The sequence below is a fragment of the Marmota marmota genome, unplaced genomic scaffold, assembly GCF_001458135.2.
Source record: "Marmota marmota marmota unplaced genomic scaffold, marMar, whole genome shotgun sequence".
NCBI classification, from domain to species: domain Eukaryota; kingdom Metazoa; phylum Chordata; class Mammalia; order Rodentia; family Sciuridae; genus Marmota; species Marmota marmota.
Window position 1 is genome coordinate 6,516,438 of NW_026000078.1, and position 26,745 is coordinate 6,543,182.

At 37.4% G+C, this 26,745-nt stretch overlaps 1 protein-coding gene across 5 annotated transcripts in view; it reads left to right on the plus strand.

Annotated features, from left to right (window-relative positions):
• The window catches only part of Ntng1 (netrin G1), a 332,898-nt gene that overhangs the window by 163,535 nt on the left and 142,618 nt on the right, over positions 1–26,745 (plus strand). For all 5 annotated transcript variants that reach the window (XM_048814630.1, XM_048814632.1, XM_048814628.1 and 2 more), the window contains exon 2: positions 9,847–10,487. In XM_048814630.1, coding sequence (XP_048670587.1) covers positions 9,847–10,487 — 641 coding nt within the window. The remainder of the gene's footprint in view (positions 1–9,846; positions 10,488–26,745) is intronic.

A 26,745-nucleotide genomic window follows, 5' to 3' on the forward strand; every position in this document is an offset into this window, starting at 1 on the left:
GGTAAAAAAAAAAAAAAAAAAAAAAAAACAGGTGTTTGCATTCCACTTAGAGCAAGATCCAGGCTCTTCTCCTGACCCTGAGGCTTATGTATGATCTCCTCCCTGCCTCCTTCCCCAACCTCATCCCATCTGCTCTTCCTTTAGCTTAGGACACGCCAACAAAAATCACTTTGTGTCAGTTCCCACAAAACCCTACCTTTGACCAAAACATAGGACCTGGCATTTGTTAGTCCTAAGGCATATTCTTTCTTAGGTCTATTTCTTAGTCCTAAAATACATTCTTTCTTGCTTCTCAGATCTCTATTTAAATTTTACCTCTTAAAATTGTTCTTCCTTTCTTACCTGATTTCAGAATCCTCTCTACAATTTTCTTTCATAAGACTTTATTATTTTCCATTTTTAAAAAATAAAATAATTTATTTTCATTTATAATTATTTGTTTTTCTAGGGGCTGCCTCTTCAACTAAATGACAAGCTTAATTTAGATAGGGATTGTGATTTATTTACCACCCTATACCCAGGATACACCATAGTGTCTGACATAAAGACATCCAAAAATTATTTATTGAATTAATGAGTGAAATATAACAGTATAAATGAAAAGTACTCATTTGGGTTCTAGAAAGCCCTTCTGGAAGCTGGAGATCCAAGAAAAGAATATTTCTTTTTCAGGAAAGCCACAAAAATAAAGATGTTAAGTGGGGTGTGGTGGCACATGCCTTTAATCCCAGCAATTTGGGAGGCTAAGGCAGGAGGATCACAAGTTCAAAGTCAGCCTCAGCAAAAAAGTGAGGTGCTAAGCAACTCAGTGAGACCCTGTCTCTAAATAAAATACAAAATAGGGCTGGGGATGGGGCTCAGTGGTCGAGTGCCCTGAGTTCAATCTCCAGTTCCCCCCAAAATATATAAATAAATACAGACATTAATAAATAGGTGCTCACGAAGGCCCAGGTTGAGAGTTCTGGCTTAAAATTACCAGTTCCTAAACAAGGAACAGTGGTGCACACCTATAATCCCAGGGACTCAGGAGGCTGAGGCAGGAGGATCAGTTGAGACCAATCTCAGCAGTTTAGCAAGGATCTAAGCAACTTAGTGAGAACCGTCTCAAAAGAAAAAATTAAAAAGTCTGGCAATGTAGGTCAGTGGTAAAGCACACCTGAGTTCAATCTCCAGTACCAAATAAAGATAAAAAATAAAACTACCAGTTCCTGGGCCCATCCTCAGAGCCAGAAAATGAGAATTCCTGAGGCTGGGGCCTAGAAATCAATATAATTATGCCCTAAGTAGCTCCAATGAACACAAATTCTGCTTTTATGGGGATAAACCAGATTTCCAAAATTAATGTTCCAGGAGCTGCCATCCCCCTGAAGGGACAGGTATGGAGACACTACTCAGATTGCCAGACTGCCGGACTGCAATAGCGAAGCTTGCACTATTGCAGTCTGACAGTAAACATGTGCTAGTTCTGATAAGAATAGTTTTGCTGCAACCACTCCAGGGTGGTTTGGATTAAGTGTCATGTACAGACTCCTCTTTCATCAGACTCTTGGTCAGTGGGTTTTGACATTTCCAAATCTGCCCCAAGCAAGAAATGTCTTTGCATTTCTTCCTAAAACTGCTTGCAAACTCTTCTTGCATTTTACTCCGTAAAGTACCTTATTTAAAAGCATAGTGTTACACTTAATTATGTAACAAGAAATGAACATTCCTGGAAATTGTACTGTGTGGTTGGTACCTCGACTTACCCTTGAGGACATATAATACTCTTTCTGGGAGCATTAGTAACCTATGATGGCTGTCTGTATAATTTAATTACAGACTGAATTGCAAACATCTTGCTATCTTCCTTATTTCCATTCTTCATGATGTTTTTAACATTTAGTGTTGCTTTATTAGTATCCAGTAAGTAACTTATGCAATGGAAGAAAGGAGTTTGAAAGAAACAAGGAGTACATGAATATATTGGTTTTCTGGACAAGCCAGAAAACCAATCACTTTTGGAAATGCATCCTTAGGAAATTCTCTTGTCTTACCTCTCATGATGGAGTGGTCACTGCCAGAAGATGTTTTTGGTCTTCCTGTATTCTCTCAAAACTGGTGGCCTTCAGCAAATGGGCTTCAAACCCCACCTAGACTTGTTTTCTCATGTGAGAGAAGAAGAAACCAGTTTTTGAGCATCAAGTCAGAGCTCCCACAATTTAATGTGCTCACACTACCTCTTGTAATGCTGTTTACAAGTCTCGGGACATTTTCACTTTCATGGTGCTTTACCCCCTTGTTCCTCTCACGTTGCTATGACTTGAATGCTGACAGTCTACTTCAGCAATAACAATTTCTGTTATTCTGAATTTTCTTGTCTGTGTCCTGGTTTATTTCAAGTCCATCTACAAGGTGAAATACCAAGCCAAACATTTGTGATTTTTTTAAAGAAAATAATATTTTAAAAAATCCGTTTCCCTAGCACATTCAATAATGTCACCATAGCACAATATTTTTCTGTAGACATTCTTTTTCAATTTCACTTGTTTCTGTTAACATTTATTTTTTCTCCAGTACATGTATAGTCATGATTTAGATTGACATATAGGAATCTGTTCGCATGGCTTGTGGCTTGAGAATACATTTGGCTCCTTCTGAGAAATGTGGTCCTCTTGACCTCTGTGGCCTTCGCCCTTTGAAAATCCTAACCATAATCCTCTGTGGGGATTTGCGCAGGTGTCTATTATGGCCCATAATCTGTGATATGACTTCCAGTATTCTCATTGCAGAAAGGTTAAGCTTCTCCATCTTTATTTTTGAGCAAAAAAGTCCATAAGGTGTTAGTATTGTCAGGGAGCAGATTGAAACAAGGTATAACTTCAATCAGGCCTTAAGCCTGCATCTGTGCTGGGAGGAATCTTTGCAATGGGCAAAAGTTACTGTTAAAAAATGCAATGGTCACTTTAACTCCAAAGTTATAAAAACAGAATCCTGTATCCTCTACACTTCTTAATGTGGCCATGTTTTCCAAACTAAAATTTGAGACTCTTGCTGTGATAGATACAGAGGTACTTTTGTCACAACAGTTATCAGGATATCTAATGTTGGGACACTCCCACAGTATTCAGGCTATATTGTCACCATATGTGTACTCCAGGTTGGGACCCAATGTACCAATTAACAATGCAGGTTAGAAACTGAGATTATCCTGCTATTTGTGGAGATCATTGTTCTTTATGCACTAAGGGCTATAGAGCAACTGGAAACTTGTTGCCTGAGGAGATATAGTCTACGTCTAGGACTGGGTTCACCAGGGCTTGCCAGTACATCTGTATTGGTGTTATTGTTATTTATCTTTCAGGTTTCTGGAAGAGATGCCCACTACCTTGGATCTTACATTCTCTAGTTCTCACTTTTGTCTGCCTCTTCCCAGTGCCAGTAGCAAAGCTGTTAAGACCTGAAGAGGGGCAGCTATGCAACCTGTGAACATCAGCTCCCATACTCAGAATAGGCTCCGTATCTTCAGAAAAGCCCTAAAAGAGGGGACTGCCCGTTATATAGTCAAACAAGAATTTGGCAGTAGTAGGACATAGGGCAAGGAAGAATGGCTAGAAAATACCAAGAGGGTCCTGGGTATGGAAATTCCTCTACCAAAATTATACCTTTGATATAAAGGAGTCACTCACTAGCCTTCTAGAAACTGCTGTGTTTTGTTGTCTCTCTCGAAGGTGGAGTGAAAGAGGAAAAGCAGCCATTTGTCCAAGAGGATGTCCCAGCCTAGCAGTTAAAGTATGCCATGGGCTCATGGTTCCTCTGTTTGAGAAAAAAAGCTTTACAGTCTCCTACCAATTTCCACATCCTTTTAGAAAAAGTTGCACTGACAAAGCCCTAATGGTATCTAGTTCTGAATCACAGTGGGAACTGGTTGGGACACTAACCCAGAATGCTGCTTTTGCCTTTGTGTCTTTTGTGACTGTCACCTATCAATAAAACAAGTAAAGATCAGCCTGATACAAATGAATGCGAGGCAGCTCTGTCTCGATGTTTTCCAGATCGGTTTGAGTGTTAACCCAAATGCTTCTCACTATCACTTGTTAGTACATGCCTGCTTGGCATGTAACTTAACAGTTCAGTAGCAAATCTCACTGAGAACTCCCTTCATTTCCAACTGTCATTCCCAATAGTTTGCCAATAGATAAAGCACGGAAGGGCAAGGTCAAAATGCTAGTAACCTCAAATTTTACATCAATACTGATTATATGGGATTTTTTAAACTCTGAAGAAACTACCAGATGTTAGGTTAAAAGAAGTTCTTTTATTTAAAAGTGTCACTTGCCAGAAGGAAGACATCAACAGAAACAATGAAGACATGTCTCAAATTTTATTTATCCATTTAATTCTGAAAGCACATTAAGAAACCATAACAACATTTCACTTTGGCTACAAATTACTAATTAAGAAGTAACTTTAATTCTCCAAGAGGTAAAATATTAACATTTTTAGATGAAATCAAACACCACAATCTTCTAATTGTTATAAAAAAAATTCAGCAGCAAAATCTGTTTAATAATTTAGGCATCTCTTAGTGGTGTAAATATTATCTGCATAATCATAAATATTTTCTGTTTTGTCCATAGACAATCAGCTAAGGATCTGTTGCTCATAAGACTTAAATTAAGATCAACTTAAGGCTGCCTGCTGGCCACAAAATAATTACTTTACACTTGCTGATGCCTGAATCTGTTAGATTTAGCAGCAAGATGTATTCTTTGTTTTCATAAGTAGGGGAAAGTTGCTTTTTCTTATATAAATTCCATTGTTGATGTTATTAAAAAGGATTAGGGTGGAGTTGAAGTAGTTGAAAATGTAATTAATCTAATCCCTTTAACAAGAATTGTTTTCATATTGATAATTCTCTATAACAACAAGCATTACAGATCATACCCATGTGAAATATTTACACTCAATATTTTAGTGTATAATCTCTCCTCTAGCTTTCTATATCAGGAATAAGATTTAGCTTTCTTTTTCTTTTTCTCTCCCCACCTAAAATGTAAAGACCAAAAGAAATCCTTTTACTTTTTTTTCTCTTTGCATCCTCTGCTAATTTTCTCACAATGCCATTGTCTCTAGGTAATTTATGTTAATGGCAATCAAATCATTAATCTCCCCAAAGAGTAGGAATGCTCTGAAAAGAGGAGACTGGTCCAATTGATTTTTTTTTTTTTGGTATCTTTTGTCATTTGGTACAGATTCTCATTTCAAATGATTTGTTTACCCATCGATTGCAATAAATTGTTATGCTGCTGAAAATATCACTAAGAGTAGAGTCAGATGAAGGACGAAACTGTCATTCTGGCCAACCTCCTCTGATTATCTCCAGTGTAAATTGGGAATTGTTCTTAATCTGCTCAAATGTCATGTTATCAGAGAGACCTTCTCTGACCTCCTAATATAAAATTACAATCACCATCCCCTCCCACTAACACTCATCCCTCTAATTGGATTTATTTTTCACCATAGCAGTTATCACCATGGGCCATTATAAAGCATTATATGTTTGTTTGCTTAATGCATCTCCTCCAACTAGGATGGAGACACCACAAAAATAAGGACTTGGATTTGTTTACTATTATATCAAGTGCCAAGACAAGTTCCTTAAATACTGTTGTGTTCATAACCCACTTGAAGCAAAGTGTGAAAGATGATATATCAAGAACTATGTAATGTTTTGAACAACCAACAATAAAAAAAAATAGGCAATCAATAAAAAATTGTTGAGTGAATGAGACTTTGCTCTCATCTCTCAGGTGCCTAAAGCACCAGATCTGTGTGAAGCCATGAGAGACTTTCCATAAAGACTTGTCAACCTTTACCCAGAGCTGGCTGTCCTGCTCAGCCCAAGGGGAAGGGTGCCCCTCCCTGTGGAACAAAAGCAGAGACCTAGAGCTTCCTGTGGCCATGTCTTCATTAAAGGACTAATACTGGGTTGTGAGGTACTGTCTGACCTCCACGTGTTTACAATTTATAAGAAAATATAGAGAATCTCAAAGGGGGATGCCCTGCAGGGTACTACTTCTGTGGCATATCAATAGGGGTTACTAAGTTAAATAGGGACTCCATGGCAAAATAAGTTTTTGAAACTAGGTGTATTTTGTGCAGCTAAGCAAGGATCTTAATTTCAAGGTATCCCAGATGTATGATTATGCTCATCAGGGCTGAGACAAGCTCTTAGACACTTTTTCTCAAACATTTGATCCCAGCCATTTTCTTTCTGACAATGCTGTTTCTAAGAGAGTGTTACAACACAGAGGACTCCATTGAGTTGGGTATTGAGCAGACCAGGCAGGGGTAGGAGAACAAGTTCTGGCTCTGATTCTTACGGTTGGCTATGTGATCTTGGGCAAGTTCCTTAACACTTCTCTATGCCTTGATTTCCTGTTCTGTGAGGTAGGGATGAAAGGGATTTTCCCAAGACAAGTAAACTATCCAACACATCAGGGATGACTAAATGGTGGATATTGTCAATGCCATATACTGAATGTATATATAAATGCATTTGAGATAGATTTCTTCAAGCATTTCTGTGACGCGTTTGTTAGGATTTGTACCCACCCCACTCCCCGTAGAAGAGCTGGCTGTGCCTCCTCGTCCTCTGGTCCCAGCACCTTGTCCTCATGCTCCATGCTCCTAGACTGAAGGTGAACAAATGCTGTATTTCAACATGACTTGATACAAATGTCTGTTGGCTCCCTCTGGTGTACCCTACAGAGCTGGTTCCCTTTGTTCCCTCACTCCTGACCTCAGATGAAGACACATTCCTCAGGAGGAAGGGGGGTAGTGTCCAAGTCAGTGATTGTGCAGATGGCTGCATGCTGACAGATTTTTAAGTGACCATATTTTTTTTTTGGTAAATTTCAAAGGAAGGTGAGATTTGTGTGAATCTGACCCCTTCCAGTAAAATGCGCATTTACATATATTTAGAATTTATAAATCCTGACAGATTCCACAATATTTATAGCCCTCCATAAAAAGCCTTTGCCAGTTTGCAGAGCTTTGCATTTGGCTCTCTGGTATGCTTAAGAGAACTTAAATAATAATAAATTTGGTGATTTATTCCACCTGGAACAGAAACTTATCCCCACCCCCTTGGCTCATTTTGAAGGGGATACCTATAAATAGTGCCACAGACGCTGGGATCAGGAATAGGGAATTGAAATTTGAGAGAGAAGTACAGAAACATTTTCATCATCACTGATTTCTTGAGTATATTTTTAAAACAGTTCTGTTCTTCAAATAATGTACCTTCTCCCCTTTCTCCTGCCTCATCTCAATTATACTTGAGTCTCCCAGACCTGTTGCCAACTTTAAGATCCAATTGCATTAATGGGAAAAAGAGACTGAGAGTATTAGCTGACTAGGTAGGAGAGAGTTTCCTCTAGGGAGGCCAAAGCAATTCTCCAATGTTCATCTTGTATTTCATAGGAGTCATCAGGTAACTGAGCATCGATACCGAAAGTGTATATTCATTATTTGAGACTCATCTCACGCATCCAACAGGTATGAAAAAAGTTCCAAGTTCCTGAAGAAGACAAAAGGACATCCAATTGTAATTGTAAGAGACAGTCTAAGGACAATGTCAAAGGGTAGATTCTTTTACCCATCCATACTCATGATCACCTGGTACAGGGCAAGAGACAGTCGTTCCTTCTTATCCATATTTCCTCTTTCCATGGTTTCATTTACCCGTGGTCAACTAGGGTCCAAAAATATTAAATGGGAAATTCCAGGAATAAATAACTTATGAGTCTTAAATTATGCACTATTCAGAGTCATGTGATGAAATCTCTTGCCATCCTGCTCCATCCCACCCGGCCATGAATCATCCCTTTGCCTAGAGAACCCGTGTTATTTCCACTACATGCTCATTTGTCATTTAGCCAAGGTCTGAGTTATCAGATCAACTGCCTTATGTTATAGTGCTGTGTCCAGGTGCCCGGGCATAGTAACCACACACCTTGTTACAATGACTATGTCATTCACACACTTCCTCTCCTCACATTGTGTCATCTCACATCATCACAAAAAGGATGAGTATAATAAAACATTTTGAGAGAGACCACATTTACATAAACTTTGTTACCTTGTATTGTTATAATTGTTCTATTTTATTATGAATTACTGTTGTTACTCTTTCACTGTGTCTAATTTATAAATTACTGTTTATTATAGGTAAGTATGTATAGGAAAAAGATATACTTAGAGGATTCAGTACTATCTGTGTTTTCGAGCTTTCACTGAGGGGTTAGGAAAATATCCCCTGGGGATAAGGAGGGACTACTGGACCTGAGTAGTGGCTTCCAAATAATTCTATTTGTTATTTTCTAAAATAACATAAATAAAAATGGGGAGCCAGTCATTCTCCATAGGATCCCCTGATGAAAGCCACAAGCAGCTACTTAGTGTAGCACAAGCAGTGTTATTACAATGCTGAGACACTGATATAATAAGATTTAGTTCCAGTTACTTGTTTGGATTGGAAGGGAAGTAGCCTTTGACAGAAGGAGAATAATGATAATAGTAATTAACATCGATGGAGGGCTGCTATGGGCTGCCGCAGAGTTTGGTTTGCAACACCGTCCTAATTATACAGTCGGCCCTCCATGACCAAGGGTTTTGCATTCCACAGATTCAACCAACCATGGGTTGGAAGTATTGAAAAAACAAAATTCAGAAAGGTCCCCAAACAAATCTAAATTTGCTGTGTGCTGATAACTGTGTTGAATTCAGGCAAAGGAGGTGACATGTGGGTACGTGCTACTGTGGCCTTCACCATTTCCCCGATCCTCAGTCTCTCCAGGGCTCGTTGTTTGAGCATGGTTCATCCCATCTCATTCCTGCACTATGTGCTTAGGCCTCTGATATCTGTTTCTGTACTGAACATGTACAGATTTTTTTCCCATCAATATTCCCTAAGCAATGAGAACAACAACTATTTACATAGCATTTGCATTATGCTAGGTATTATAAGTAATCTAGAGGTGATTTAAAGTATGTGAGGGGATACGTGTAGGTTATATGAAAATACTCTGGCATTTTATACAAGGCACTTGAGCATCTGCAGATTTTGGTGTCAATGAGGATTCTGGAACTGGTCCCTCATGAATACTGAGGGATGATTATAGCAGGTTTTCTTGGAACACCCCCCCAAACCCCAAGTCTTTCCTGAGCAATCCTCTTATTCTAGCTAATCGGATGGCAGATGTTTGGACCAAGCCCCAGAGCCTGCAGTGTACCACATTTTAATGATTTGTGGTGAATAAAGTAAATGTTTTAAAACCAGACTTTATGAAGCAGAGACCCAGTTAAGTATGATGGATGGGAGGCAAAGCTGAGAGAAACTGAACATTGCATGGGGGCATTGCTTCTCAAGCAGGACATGGGTTTATGGTTCATGGGTAGTTCTAAAATCTTGCTTGAAAAATGACTTTTTAAGGAACTATGCTCTTAAGCAATGTCCTTGAGGCAGGGGGAATTTCCCTTGCTCTTCCATAACATCTTTCTAAGAGGGAGCGGAGGTACTGAGCTGTTAGACGGTTGCTCTGTGTCTTAGTGTTTCTGTGATCTAACACATATGGGATAAAAAAAACTGTTAAAAGTCCATAGAAGGAAACAAGACTAGAAAATTATCATATTTATTATGTTTTGTTTTTTTAAAAAAAACTATTATAGAGGATAATCTGTTTAAAACAAATAAAAATGATTATTGAGAACTTTTTTCTTTTCATGCCTCTTAGCAACAGCAACATGGCAAGACCTGAGTTGACCCCGTGTTTTAATGTGGCACCTCTTGTTCTTCCTCCACAGGGCAATCCCTACATGTGCAATAATGAGTGCGATGCAAGCACCCCCGAGCTGGCACACCCTCCTGAGCTGATGTTTGACTTTGAAGGAAGACACCCCTCCACATTTTGGCAGTCTGCTACTTGGAAAGAGTACCCCAAGCCTCTCCAAGTTAACATCACTCTGTCTTGGAGTAAAACCATTGAGCTCACAGACAACATAGTTATTACCTTTGAATCGGGGCGTCCAGATCAAATGATCCTGGAGAAATCTCTCGACTATGGACGAACATGGCAACCCTATCAGTATTATGCCACAGACTGCTTGGATGCTTTTCACATGGACCCCAAATCTGTGAAGGATTTATCACAACACACCGTCTTGGAAATCATTTGCACAGAAGAGTACTCCACGGGGTATACAACGAATAGCAAAATAATCCACTTCGAAATCAAAGACAGGTTTGCATTTTTTGCTGGACCTCGGCTACGGAATATGGCTTCCCTCTACGGACAGCTGGATACCACCAAGAAACTCAGAGATTTCTTCACAGTCACAGACCTGAGGATAAGGCTGCTGAGACCAGCTGTTGGGGAAATATTTGTAGATGAGCTACACCTGGCACGCTACTTTTATGCCATCTCAGACATAAAGGTGCGAGGAAGGTAAGAGAATGTCTGCCTCAATTGGGAATGGGTGTGTCCAAAGGAATCACCAGTGTGTTGAGGCTGCAGTTCCTAAGATGGCATTTGTCAATTTCTGCTGCAACATTTTCTCAGGAATACCAGTGTGCTGGTACATTCTGAAGGTATTTGAGATCCTTTGGACTCAGCAGTAATTTGTAATCTCAGACATGCTGAGAAACCTGGTGGGCCTGGTGGGATTATTATTTATTTATTTATTTTGTAGTTGTAGATGAGCAACATGGCATTATTTTGTTTGTTTATATTTACATGGTTCTAGGGATCCAACCCATTGCCTTACACATGCTAGGCAAGTGATCTGCCACTGAGCTACAGACCCAGCCCGGCCTGGTGGGATTCTTAAGAATTCAAATGAAAACAAAAAAAAAAAAAAGAGGAGGTATCTTACTTAAGACAAAGGAACTCCCTTGGTCAGGAGGTTTTTAGTTTTTGTCATTAAGGCAATTAAAACGTAGGGATTAAATTCTATTGTTCTAAAAGGGACTGAAAAACAAGAAATAGATCTTGTAAATTTACATGCAAGGAGATTATAACACACAGTACATCAATCTGTTCATATTTGTTATATTGGACCAAAAAAATCTGGAAATGAAAGCTATATTTCTTTGCATTTATTAAATCAGAACCATAAGCATTAGGAAATAAAGCATCTGTTTAAGTAGGGACAAGTTCTACTTCTTAGGTTTTTGGGTGCTTTTGTATTGAAATGATGTGCCACATTTAAAATATGGACTTGAATTGGTGCCCTTCATTTGGTAGATCAATCACAGATGGACCAGGGTTGCAATACTAATGGTCACTGTTTAGAACAAATAAAAATGCTTGTCTTTGATTTTGACAATATATTAGAAACATAATGAAGTTTCCAAGAATTTTGAAGTTGTTTCAATGACAAATTTGAATAATGAGAACCAGGACTACCAACATAGATATTCCCAACCAGCTTTGCAAGTGTGGCATAGTATCAAAATAGCGAACTAATGAAAGTGGAAGCCTAGGTTCGTGAGTAGGGAAAACTGAAGGTAAGAGTATAATTCATAAAAATGGAAATAAAGGAAAGGCAAGTAAAGCTATAATCACTCCAGAAAATGCCAAGAGAGCTTGAAGTTATAATATATGAGGATAACAATATAAGCGGTACATCTGTCATGTTGGTTTAATTAAATAATCATAAAATTTAGACAGAATTCATTCAGTTTACTGGTTCCCGGCATCCCTTAGGGCAGCCGAGTCCTCGGAAACTGGACAAGTGATGAGATCTGGCTTTCGGAGACTTACCTTGTGTAATGCTAGAATGAGGAAGAAGTCTCTGCTGCTAAAGAAAGGGCCATAGTGGGTACCCAGACTAGAGTGATGGGCACAACCTCTCAGAGTGGTATCAGGATCTTAGCTGTGGAGAAGTAGCAGGAACTCTGTTCCTCAAGGAAGAAAGAAACTGTAACTATGGAACCTTATTTTAAACTTTTAACTAAGGTCTTGGTGATGGATGATGAAAGTATCTTTAAAGCCAAATATTTTTGAGAGATATATGCCCTGATACATTTGTATTTCAAGCTTGCAGGTTCCAGGGTATAGAGAGCAGTTCATGTATTAGCAGGGAACCATGACAGTATGATAGGGAGATGTTGCCTTGAACATGAGTTTGCTGTTTATAATAAAATGCAGCCATTATTATGCTTAGGAACATTTTAGCAAAAAAAATATTAATTTATATTATCTTATTCTGGAGGACATATATGAAAATAATTGATGTTGATATTATTAACAATAATATATCTAAATCAAGTAGTAAGTATTCGATTCATCTATAAGATTAAAGGTCAAAATTAATAAACTGAGATTTGGATTTGAATCCTAGCGTGATCTACATTGCTAGGTATATTTATATAGGTCAGTTTCCTTACAGTTTGAGAAATCCTTAATCTGAGTCCAAGTTGCTATAACCCAACTCCTCCAATCACTTGCCCTTCCACTTGTCAAGAAGGCAATCTTAAGAAACCTTGTGGCTGGGAAACACCATTGTTGGAGTTTATTTTTGACACTGGGTATCCATTTATCTTTCATCTGATTGTTTAAAAGAATCAATTGTTTAGAAGAAACAATCAGATCAAAGGAAAATATAAAATACATTTTAAAAGTAAAGACATTTTTATGCCTTCTCCACTGGGGTCAGATAGGCCATCTGAAGGTGGCATGTTAGAAATTTCAGAATCCCTCCAAATTTATCATTTTCTTTTGTCTTCCTACCATCCTTTCACCTGCATTTCTGTGGTTCTGGGGAATTTGCAGGAGCCCTCCTCCCTTCTCTGGGACTCACCTCCCCTGTCTTTTCCTGTTCACCAGTCAACTGTAAGCTAGTGAGAAGCAGCTGGGCAAAACAGAAAGGTCCAGTAGAGGTGAGCCCCTTCCATGAGGTCCACTCTTTCACCTGCACACTCTGTCCAGATTCCTCAGGGCGGAACCAATGCTGGCATGTACTGCACTAGGCACCAGATGGCTGGAGTATTTTTAGTCTTAGGGGAGGGACCAAAGAAGCAAAGCCTGATGGCTCCGGCGTGTCTCCAGCTTTCAAGTTATATAAGGAAGATCTGCTCATGATAGAGCCACTGAGGGGAAATACTGAGTAATAGCCTGGTTCATAGGCCTTTCAGCAGAGACACTAATTATTTTACCTTTGAAAATTTCAGTAGGATTAATGGCCTAGATGGTCTTTCTCCTATATAACAAATCTCCTATAGAGGTTTGAATATTGATTGATGATTTGAAAAGAAAGTTCTAAATATTATTTTCCAAAACAATCATACATATATATTTCCAAAATTACAACTGAGGTCTTTGTTTCATTTACCCACCCCAACATCCCATGAAATTATGGCAACATTTTACATGCCTCTGCCTACACATCTGTATCTGATAACGATAATGATATTTTTCTACTTGTTACTTTGAAAACCAAAATGTGGAAATTGATATGAGTTGTTTTTAAATAGTGCAATGGAGTCCAGATGGAAACATTCATAGAATAAAAGAATACAAAATGTTTCATCTTGAAATATTAAACAATGAAACAAAAATAATTAGATATCTTTAATAATTTAATATCTATTAGATATTAAACTATGAAACAAAAATAATTAGATATCTTTGTTTAAAGTGGCTGTGAATTCCAATTTTCTACATTTTCTGTGCATGCGTTTACTTTATACTGCCTGGTGTCATTTGGTGTGAAAATTATGTTTTGATTGTCATTAGACTAATGTGACATTTATGATCTTTTCAGTATGTAATACATGTGATACCTATTTTACTAGTTACAAAAACCATCTCATCATAAGTAATTTATTCCTCTTTTGCTATACTTATTTTGCTTTCATTTACTCCTTCTCATTGTGTATTTATTAAGATAATGGAGGGAAAGAGGAAACATGGCTATTGGCAATCTCAGCGACTCCGTAGTACTTACATTGTTCAATAAACCTAATAATCTTCATGGGCTAATTCTGACTTATGGATGTCCTGCTTCAGTAAATCAGGGTGATTTTCTCTAGTGAATAATAGAAGAGTGCAGTGTGCCAGTACCTTAATTAAAGAGCAGCTCTCTTAGTCTTGATCTCATTTTAATTTACAGGGTAATACTACAATAATATCACTAATGGAAGGTACATTAAAGGGCATCAAGTAGCATTAACTGTATTAAATTATGGTACTTGTGTTAATTAACTGCTGAAGCAAGATGGTTCTAATGGCCAAAAAGGTCGTCTAGTGCATAAATAAAATCTACTCAGATGAAGGGTGAGAGAAGAAATGAAGAGAGTAGATGTTTGTTCTGAACATCTTTTCATACAGACACGGGGTTAAATTTAAAAGCTGTAAGTACAGATAACGTCCAAATGTTTCTTAGTTACATAATTGGATGCTGTGATTTTTTAAATTATTTTGTTTCCCTCTAAGGATTCCATAAATTAATTAAAAAGTTGAACATTTTATTTGTCAGATGCATAGATTTTATTAGAATGTATACTCAACATTCTTTATGGTTTATTTGAGGTGAGCAGTTCAAGGAAGTAATGCTATTTATTTTAATAGTTCTTACATCTGAAAGATAAATGAATGTTTGGCAATATGCTTATTTATTTTTATGACATATTATCAGCAATGTACCGACTTATTGGTTTCAGTCATAAGAAAATAGAAATTCTGTTTTAACAAAACTTTATGAGAATTGAAAGAAATTTCCCCAATGGCCTAGAAAACTCAAATCAACATCTTTTTTACTTGCTATCTTTATATTCATAATGATACTTTTCAGTTACTTTTTCCATTTCTTCTCTACTTCAGTACCTACTCAGACTCCTGTACAGTTTTCCAAATAGTAAATACAGATCACCAAACTTTATCCACTGTTTAGTGTTTAGTATCTGCTGTTTCAGTTACTCATGTCCAAAAATACTAACTGGAAAATTCCAGAAATAACAATTCATAAGTCTTAAATAAATTTTATTACAGAATATTATTACAATGATTTTATTTTACTATTATTTATTGCTGTCAATCACTCACTGTGCCTAATATATAAATTCAACTTTATTATAGGTATGGATATATGGGAAAAACTGGGGGAAAAACATAGTATATATGGGGTTTGTACTCTCTACTACTCCAGGTATCCACTGGGGTTCTTGGAACATGGTCCCTTCAGATAAGGGGATTCTGCTGCAGAATCTTTTTGCCTTTTTACCTCCATTGCTTACCTCAGGAGAGGAGCCTGGGAGCATTATCGCACAGCCTCCCTTCAGGAAATGTCTTTGATGCCATTTTCAATTCACCTCTGCCTGGCTCAGAACCACACTCTCCTTTGCCTAATCACAGGGTCATGAAAGAGCCAGGGACAAAGCTGCCCTGCCTGGGTACTGGAGAGAGAAAGCTCCCCTCCCCACTAGAAAAGCAGCACTTTCATTTATAAACCTTTACCGTTTGAACGTCTTGGTGTTTGCCATAATTAGGAAAAGGTGGAGTTCACTTTCTTGAAGCAAAGCTTCCAGGTGGTTAGAGCAAAACTAGGGAGCATCAGGTAAGCAAGAACATTTGGGAAGATTAAAAGCATAAAAGCAATAGTGCATTTTTCATAGCTTTGGCAAAATCATGTAATGCAGAAGTGATTTACAAACTACAGAGGCTTATCAGTTTTCCCGCAAGTTCTCTAAGTGTCTTTCGACAACCTGAATAAATCTACCAAAATATTTACTTTCCACCTCTTGTTTAAAAGGCAATCCCACAAGACACTTTTAAACATTGTGCCTGGCCCTTAGCCATTCTTTCTCAATTACTTCTCATTATTGAAGCGGAGCTCTCCTGCCACTGAACAGATTTTGCTTTAGGAACATCTTCCTTCTTTCTGTTATCAGTAGACACTTATCCTCCACCTGGGACAGTGTGGGTTAGACAGAGGACACACAGAGATGCGTGAGGCATAGTCTCTGCCCTCCAGGAGCTCATATCCAGAAGATGCAAAGACTTGTATAAAAAGAAAAAAAAAAACGATGACAACATGGTTTAAGTAGTTTTCACATGTTATTCTGTTTTTCATTTCTATAACAAATCTTGAAGCTGGTAACTTTATAAATAAAACAGGTTTATCTCACAGTCCTGGAGGTGCAAGGGACCACATTTGGTGATTGCCTGGCTAGCATAGCAAAGTCCTGAGACAGCCCAGGACATCAGGTGGTGAAAGAAAGGAAGTATGTATCTTTTCAGGTTGCCCTCCCTCTTCATATTCAACCATGAGAGATCTACCCTGATAACCTTGTCCAATCCTAATTACTTCCAAAAACCTCATCTCTGAACATCATAGTTGGATTGTTTCCAGCTTCTTAATGTCTCACAATGGAGGTTAAATTTCAACACATCAACCTCTGTGGACACATTAAAACTCTATCTAAACCACAATACCATGTGAATGCTTAAAGCACTAAGGTCTCAGGGAAGGAGCTACAAATTTTATGTAGGAGGGTTACTAAAATTTTTGATGAGGATAAGAGATTTATACAGTATCTTGAAATATGTGCTTTAGTTTGCCAAGTAGCCAGAGCAGAAGAGATGTTCCAGGTAGACAAATGATGCGTGAAAACAGCACAGCATGTTAAGGAACTCCAAATAGTTAGGAATTGGGGTTTAAAGTCCTGGGAGATGCCTTCCCATCTTCTCCCTATGGACCATCATCATCTCTATAAAGTTCTAAAGGATACCCACATCTTGCCCTCTGAGTAGCACACGTCGTAAGAAATCTAAAATTATATGGATTCACACATATCAGTTGAGTTCAGGTGAGAAACATTTTAAGGCAATGGTGATAGAGGCTATTCTGGTGTCTGTGCATCCTAGAGAGATGTAGCATTGCATAAAGGAGGGGCAACTATAATGCCAAGCCATGATGCTTAAGCAGAGCATCCAGAAAAGCTCTCCAAATTCCATGGAAGCCAACTCATGGCAATGGTTTGAAATATGCTTATAAGTCAATGGGATGTGGTGACCAGTCAGATTCTAGAGAAGAACTGAGGGAAAGACTTTTTAATTAATTGACTGGACAGTGAGCCATAATATAGGGAATAAATACTAGAATAAGGTTTCAGGTAATTAGTGATTTAGCTGATTATTCATGTTATGCCATTTCAAGTAATAGAAATCCAAGTGGAGAGTCTAGTTAAGGACTTTTTAAATTGCTGTTCTAGTGCCCTAGAAAGCAGTTTGAACTAGGTTTGGAATTTATGACCTTACATGTGGTGGTTGAAGTTTGGGGAATGGGTGACATTGATAATGTGGGGTTTTAGGCCATTCTATTTGTAAATGACTGTGGTCATTTATAGAACATTCACAGAACCCTCTGGAATACTGTCATTTATTTAAAAGGTAATTTCTGAAGGAAATTGAGAAATAGTCTGAGAAGCTGCAGGAAATCAAAAGAGAGTGGAATAAGTTCAGGTAATTCTAATATTCTCCATTAATATGCAATAATAATCTTTTACATTTGTATAGCTCTCTGTTTACAAAACTCTTTCAGGTACTTTATTTACTCTAATTCTTACAAGAGATTTATGAAACAGGTGGTGTTTAACCCTGTTTTACAGATGAGAAAACTGAGAACCAGCGATACTTCATGATTTTCTTTTTTAAAAATTTATTCTAATTTGTTATATATGACAGCAGAATGCAATTCAATTCATATTATACAAAGAGAGCACAATTTTTCATTTCTCTCGTTGTCCACAAAGTAGTCACACTATTCATGTTTTCATGCATGTACCTGGGGTAGTGTTGTCTGTTTCACTCCACTGTCTTTCCTACCGCCATGACCCTTCCCTTTCCTCCCTCTCCTTTGCCCTATCTAAAGTTCCTCTATTCCTCCCATGCTGCCCCTCCCATCCCCATTATGAATTATCATCCTTGTATCAGAGAAAACATTCAGCATTTGGTTTTTTGGGATTGGCTATCTTTACTGAGCATTATCTTCTCCAACTCCATCCATTTACCTGCAAATACTAGGATTTTATTCTCTTTTAATGCTGAGTAATATTCCATTGTGTATATATACATTTTCTTTATCCATTCATCTACTGAAGGGTATCTAAGTTTATTCCACAATTTAGCTATTGCAAATTGTGCTGCTATAAACATTGATGTGGCTATGTCCCTGTATTATGCTGTTTTTAAGTCCTTTGGGTATAGATGGAGGAGTGGAACAGCTGGATCAAATGGTTGTTCCATTCCCAGTTTTCCAAGGAATCTCCATACTGCTTTCCATATTGGCTGCATTCATTTGCCGTCCCACCAGCAATGTATGAGTGTGTCTTCCCCGCCCCCATCCTCACCAACACTTATTGTTATTTGTATTCTTTTTAAAAATTTTTCATTCTAATTCGTTACATATGACAGCAGAATGCATTACAATTCATATTATACATATAGAGCACAATTTTCATACCTCTGGTCATATACAAAGTATATTCACACCATTCATGTCTTCATATATGTATTTAGGGTCATGAAGTACATCTCATTCCACCATCGTTTTTATCCCCTTGTCCCTTCCCTTCCCCTCCCTCCCTTTTGCCCTATCTAGATTTCATCTAATCTTACCATGCTTTCCCTCCCAACCCCATTATAAATCAGCCTTCTTATATCAGAGAAAACACCCGGCCTTTGGTTTTGGGGGATTGACTATCTTCACTTAGCATTATATTCTCCAGTTCCACACATTTACCTGCAAATGCCATGATTTTATTCTCTTTTATTGCTGAGTAATATTTCACTGTGTATATATACCATATTTTCTTTATCCATTCATCTACTGAAGGGCATGTAAGTTGGTTCCACAGTTTAGCTATTATAAAATGAGCTGCAATAAACATTGATGTGGCTATGTCCCTACAGTATGCTGTTATTAAGACCTTTGGGTATAGACCAAGGAGTGGGATAGCTGAGCCAAATGGTGGTTCCATTCCAATTTTTCCAAAGAATCTCCATACTGCTTTCCATATTGGCTGCACCATTTTGCAGTCCCATCAGCAATGTATGAGTGTGCCTTTCCCCCCACATCCTCGCCAACACTTATTGTTGTTTGTATTCTTAATAACTGCCATTCGGACTGGAGTGAGATGAAATCTTAGTTTTGATTTGCATTTCTCTAATTCCTAGAGATGTTAGGCACTTTTTAATATATTATATTTGATTGATTGTATATCACCTTCTGATAAGTGTCCTTTCAGTTCAGTTCCTTGCTTTATTTATTGATTGGGCTATTTGTTTCTTTGGTGTTTATCTTTTTGAGTTCTTCATATACCCTAGAGATTAGTGCTCTATCTGATGTGCAAGTGGTAAAAATTTGCTCCCAAGCTGTAGGCTCTCTATTCATCTAATTGTTCCTTTTGCTGAAAAGAAGCTTTTTAGTTTGAATCCATCCCATTTATTGATTCTTGATATTAATTCTTGTGCTATAGGAGTCTTATTAAGGAAGTAGGAGCCTAATACAATATGATGGAGATTTGGGCCTACTTTTTCCTCTAGTAGGTACAGAGTCTCTGGTTTAATTCTTAAGTCCTTGATCCACTTTGAGTTGAGTTTTGTGCATAGTGAAAGAGAGGGGTTTAATTTCATTTTGTTGCATATGGATTTCCAGTTTTCCCAGCACCGTTTGTTGAAGAGGCTATCTTTTCTCCAATGTATGTTTTGGTGCCTTTGTCTAATATAACTGTAATTATGTGGTTTAGTCTCTGTGTCCTCTATTCTGTACTATTGCTCTACCAGCCTGTTTTGGTGCCAATACTATGCTGTTTTTGTTACTATTGCTCTGTAGTATAGTTTAAGTCTGGTATAGTTGTTTGTATTCTTAATAGCTGCCATTCTGACTGGAGTTTTCTTTTCTTACATCACTCATATAATGAAGTGACAAAATAGGGTTGCTAACTCCAAAAGTTGTACTTTCCGTAGATGACTCAGTCTGGCACCCAGTCACTCTGAAATGGTCTTGGTAGATATAGGAGTTCCAGAGTATTCCCAAAGGAGCCATCCTTAAACAGATACAAGGAGTCAATCAATCCTATGGCTCTATCCTTCCTGAAATGTTCTGGGAGTTGCACTCAACATGACCTTGGCTGCTCAGTATTTCATTACACTAGGTTGTGGGGTGTTCATCTGCACTTGTTTTAGTTGGATTTTCTCCTGCTGTGACCAAAAGCCCTGACAAGAACAATTAGAGGAGGAAAAGTTTATTTGGGGACTCACAGTTTCATAGGTCTCCGTCCAATAGAGAACCGGCTCCATTCTTTGGAGCCTTCGGTGAGGCAGAACATAATGGTAGAAATGTGTGGCTGGGGACTAGGGTTGTGGCTCAGTGGTCAAGTGCTCGCCTAACACACGTGAGGCAATCAGTTCAAACCTCAGCATCACATTTAAAAAAAAAATGAAATAAAGATATTATGTCTGCCTAAAACTAAAAAATAAAATGTTAAAAAAAAAAAAAGAAATGTGTGGCTGAAGGAAGTGGGGCTTTGAACATGGTACCAGGAAGCAGAGTGAGAATTCCACTCAAGAAAGACAAAATATAAATCCCAAGGGCAAACCCCCAGGGACTCACCTCCTCCAGCCACACCCTGTCTGCCTACATTTACCACCCAGTTAATCCCTATTAGGGAATAATTGCACTGATCAGGTTAAGGCTCTCATAATCTAATCATTTCACCTCTAAACCTTCTTGCATTGTCTCATATGTGAGATTTTAGGGACACCTCACATCTAACCCATAACAGTATTCTAACTTATTTCATTTTTATGTCTTGTGTTTACTGCTGAAATCAAATTACAGTGATTGTTTCTTATTTTCTGAGGAAACAGTAAAGTAAATGAACTGAATTTTTTAAATATTAATTTTTCTCCATAATAAATATACTTTTCCATAAATTTAAATATCTGCCACTCTATTTAATTAATACAGTAGCTTCATAGTGAACTAAAACAAATCACATATATTAGTGGATAAACTTGGAAATGACCAATTATTAGTTTATTTTAAGAAAACTTGTCCTTCATGTGAGGTCGATCTATTTTTCTTTTCAACTTTCACACACTGGTCTACATTGTCTTCTCTGAAACTACAGTGAAAAGTGTGTTGCCTCTTGCATATAATATAATTTTTTAAGTTCATAGTCAATGATCCTACCTCCCTGGTCTTTTTTCCCCAAGCTAAATCAATATTTAACCATTCAGCCATCAAAATTCTAATTTACTCTTCTTTTAAAGGGAGAATAAAGCCCTTCTTTTGAAGGGAGAATGATATAAGAATATGCAAATGAAAAACTTAGCAACCTTAATTTTTTTCAAAAAGCATTTTTACTTAGCCTGGTGGAAACATTTAGAATAAAGATTTATGGTGTGCACCCATTTTAAGTGGACAACCGAGTGCTATTCTGATAATATAACATATTTTTTAAATCCTTGAGATGTTCTTGAATTGTAAAGAGAATCTATGCATAAGCAGCTTATTTTCCTTTGAGGTTTCCACAATTTTAAGCAGAGAATGTGTCTAATAATTCCTTTATTTAAATTATAAACTTCATTAACATGCAGGAAAACAACCCAGTTTAAGAATTTGTCTCTTTGTCCTTAATTCCCCCGTGCCAAAAGTTTTTTAAAGCTAGTAGGTCGTTAAAGAAAAGATGACTCCTTTTTAAGAAACATGGGATATTTAGGCAAAATACCACATAATGAGGAAGTAAAACAATTTCCTCTTCCACTACTAGCATTTGTATGGGAAATTATAGTCAGCCACATCTATATGTCAAACAATGCAAACAGGAATGCACTCAGCTTCTTTGTCTAAGCTGAGGAGGCACATTCTTTGACTTAATTCAGTGGTTGGCATATTCCAACAATGTTCTTGCTGAGTTGAAACAAAAGGCATTTTCCTGACATATTCAGAGATGATAACCACTGTCTGATATTTAGTGTAAGAGATTTTGGGATCTATGTGCAATGGTTCAATAAATAGATCATTCCTAATTTTTCTCCAAATAGAAGAATAAAAAAGGTTAAGGTCGAGGGTTTTATCATTGTAATTTAATTCTGTGAATTGACATATTGATTCTATTACAATATAGGTCTATATTTCAGTTTAGTAAGTTGCTTTTAGAACTAAGCATATTAGTTTAATCAGAAGTGACTACATTGCATGTAAACTCATATTTGTTATTTCTGCCTTTTTAAAAATCAGTCGGAAACTTTCATCCAAACAAAGTTAATCAATCAGGCCAAGGTGGGAAGGAAATATTTTAAATTACTTATGTTGGCATGTGAATTTATTTCTGATCTTCCACTTGAAAAACATTGACTATATTGAGAGACAGGTTGTAAACATGATGTAGCAGCCTCATAAACCTTATTGGTCCAATTTCCCAAATCAGATGTATTACAATTAAGGTAGCTACTGTTTTATCTCTTTCTTATCATGCTGTGACTGTGTCTAGGACAAGTGATTTTGTGCTGGGAATAATTTGAGAAAATAAAGACAAATCATTATGTTATAGGGCTGGGGACTTCTGGGAAACTGAGGCAGTACAAAGACACCTCCCCCTCGCCCTTCAAATTCTGATTCTTGTGATCAAGTCAGAAAAATTTTAGACATGTCGCTCAGAATAACAGACATGACTTTATTAAAGGGATAGGAAAAGGGAAAGGGGACACTCTCAAGGGAAAGAGTGTATCTCGGCTTAAGAGGAGAAGGACAGTATGCCTCTCCTATACTCCAGTTTTTTTGGAGTTCCCAGAGAAGTTTCCAGAGAGTCCCGCCCAGGTCCACTTCTTGCCTTTTGACTGACAGCAGGATGACATCAGACTTTTGAGTCCCCACTGCCCTGATAACTCTAGGTCACTTAACCCATGCTGACTAGTTCTAATTGGAACCTGTTCTTAGAGATTTTATGGTTGGGAGTTTATCTCCCAACCACATCCTTATCTCCCTGAGTTTTACAATCTGGTCTGTGTAAGCATCACAAAACTCCCTTCCTTCAGGGTAACTTGTGTTCCTCTTATCAGAATTATTTTAGGCCTGTATTTCTCCTGCAGGTAACAGGTAGTTAGCAGAGGAATGTAACATATCCTGTACACTTAGGCCAGCAGAACTGCAGGTAAATTGTGTCCTGGGAAAGAAAGAGTGTATGGGTCAGTACAGTGAACCCAGTTTATAGAATTATTTCTTTAACCTCAATTTCCTATCACTCTCATCTGTCTTTCCCCTATCAGTTAGGATTTCAAAGACATTATTTGTCTTTTAGAAGGAAACATTGGCTAGGAGTCAAAGAGAAATAAGTTCAAGCTTTTGCTGTGTTGATATTCTTTGTGAACTGAGAGAAGATCAGACCCACCATAGCAGAGTCTCCTCCCATACAAAATGAGCATATTTTACTAGATTAGTGTTCCTCAGAATCACTCCACAAGTAAACCCCATAATGGTCAAATACATTTGGGAAATGTTCACAGTATTTCCTCTAGGAGAACCATAATGCTTATTAGTGTATTAAAAGCTCTGAGATAGCCTGTGGCAAAGAAATATTTCCATTTTACTTAAGCCAGAGCCTCCCAAAACTTAATTAGCCAAAAAGTATCAATTAATATCCCCCAAAGAAGTAGTATGCACAGAACTCATGTGAGGGTAACAAGTTTCCTTCAATATCTACCATCATGGGGCTCTTCTTATGATATCAGGGAAAAAAAGAAAACAGCATGTGTGAGTGTGTGTGTGTGTGTGTGTGTGTGTGTGTTTAAACTATTTGCAGTGCTAAGAACAGATTGATTTTTCACAGCAAGGTCTAATTTTAGTTATTATCCTTCCTATATTGTTGCTACATTAAGAAAAAAAACTGAGACTATCTTAGGGAGAGGCAGACTTCATAGGGAGTACCTTTCTTTCTTCTTTTTTTTTTTTTTAACTGTTGCTCTATTTTTTTAACCTTGTGGAGTCCTGAGTATCTTTAAGAATTATAGAAAATTAAGTACAAAATTGGAAGAGATAGAGATTTTTGTTTTTNCCAAGACATGATGGTGGAGGAGTCTAAGAGGTCAGAGATTTGGCAGGTTGGGAGGAGGCAGCCTGATGAACTCCTGTGCTGGATTTATATAGGCAGCATGTCTGCCAAATTGAGTCATAACATTGCAAAATCATTTCTTTTATAACTGAAAAAAAATCATGAAAATAATTTAATCTAACTCCCTCTTTTTCAGATGTGAAACAGAATGGTTAGGTATATTAGCCAAGGATAATAGTACTGCATAATGAGAATCTAGACCCAAATTGGACTTGTTTTTTATTCACCGGTCTGTACCCTAGAACTGGGTCTAACATATATTAGGGGTTCAAGAAATGTTATCTGAAGAAAGGAGTAAATAATTATGGGAATACCATTCCATGTACATAAATGTTTGGAACATCTATACTCTTCCATTAGGCATCTTGATGACCACCTTAGCATAGTCTCTGCATAAGACTGCAAAGGAATTGGAGCAAAGCCTGATTGATAGTTGTGGTTATGCCATTTTCTCCAAATATTCCGGATATGCAAAGCTCCAGGTTTCAACCAGTTTCTAGAGTTGAAGAATAAAATGTATCTACCTCAGGTATCAAGTACTATATGTGTGGCTTGGGATCTGAAGTAGGAGGATCATGAGTTCAATGCCAGCCTCAGCAACTTAGCAAGGCCTTCCTTAAGCAACTCCGCAAGATCCTGTCTCTAATAAAATACAAAAAAAAAAAAAAAAAAGGACGGGGGATATGGCTCAGTAGTTAGGTGTCCATGGGTTCAATTACCAGTACCCAAACCAAAAACAAACAAACAAAAGTAATGTGTATTCTGCATAAATGAATACCACTGAACCCAGCTGCACATTATTATTCACCTACTTTGTTCTTTCAAAAAAGGAATTGTGACTCCTGATTTTTTTCCCTAGTGAGGAGAAGATAATGAAAAGAAATGAATTGTTCTGCTTCCCTTCAAACAATGTCTAGAAAAATCACAATATCACTATGTGTCCCAAGTGGTCTTCAGATGATGTTTGCCTCTTTGGTTCAGCAACCAACAAGTTTAAACGTGCTTTGAAAACATCTTACAATTCATAGATGAGGCCTTTAAATGTTGATAGTGTTTGGTTTGATGTTGCAAAAATTTGAACTAAGGAGACACAGGAAGAAGCAGAGTGCAAACTCAACTGTACAGATTTATGTCTATTAAAATAATTCAAGTTCATTATATGTGTCAAAACGGGATTTTTAAATATCAATAATATGAAGCTAATTATAAGAAGAAGGAAGCAAGAATAAAGGAACAGTGCAAGACTAGATCACAATGGTGTAATTATGGGTGATTTTAATTTTTTTTGTACTCCTATATTTTTCACATTTTATTCACCAATTATATCATCAGAAGGGAATCAAATGGAAATTCTCATATAAAATATATAATATCCAGTCAGGTACGGTGGCGCATGCCTGTAATCCTAGCGGCTCAGAAGACTGAGACAGTAGGACCGTGAGTTCAAAGCCAGCAACAGGAAGGTGCTAAGCAATTCAGTGAGACCCTGTCTCTAAATAAAATACAAAATAAGACTGGGGGTGTGGCTCAGTCATCTAGTGTTCCTGAGTTCAATCCCCAGTACATACATGTTAGAGTCTGTAAACAAGTCAGGATGGCGCCTGGCAAATGTTAGAGTCTGTAAACAAGTCTGGATGGCGCCTGGCATTTTGCCAGAGGGAGTGGTTTGTGAAGTAATGCCAGCGAGCCATTAAGTGTGGAGATTTCTTATTGGTTGACTGATGTATCTACTTTATGCTAATTAAGATAAGCTGTGTGGAATGTATAAATACCGCTCCTGTCCTACAATAAACAGCTCCTACTCCTGCTGTATCAACGTACACAAGTTGTTCGTCACCCCCCCGGTTATTTTGCTGCAGCCGGACTGCGGCACATACATACATATATATTTTAATTTTTAATAAAAATTAGAAATAATAATAAAAATATTTATATAATCAGAATTTTTTATAAAATTTTACTGCATGTACTTAATAGTTTATTGAAGCTAAAAGAAATGTCAGTAAACTTGAAGATCTATATAAACTGTTCTATATGCAGAACAGCAAGAAAGATGGTAGGAAAAATGAACCAAGTTTCTGAAATGTTGTGGACAATATTAAAATGGTGAATATATGTGTAATAGTTTTAGAAAGAGAAAAGAGAAGAAACAGGAGAGCAAAAATATTTGAGGAAGTAATCTGAAGTTTTCCCAAAGACCTAAAGATACAATGAACCCTAAGCAAGATGAACGTCAAGCAGCCCCCTTGGGTGTAGCACACATGAACCACCGACACTCAGAGGTAAAGAGAAGATCTTTAAAGATGCAAGAGGAAAAAAAAAAACATTACGTATGTGTAAAATCAATTCAAGTAAGAATTGAATTCTCATCAGAAATAATTAACATCAGAAGACAGTAGAATGCCTCTCAAGGGCAGAGAAAAAGAGAATGTCAACCTGGAACTCTATATCCAAAAAAATTTTCTTTTGCAAATGAAGGCTTATTTAAGATATTTTTGAAGAAAAGGAAATAAGTTAACTTATTACCCAAACTAGAAAATGCTAAAAGAAGTTTATCAAGCTAAAAGGCAGGAATAACAAATGAAAAA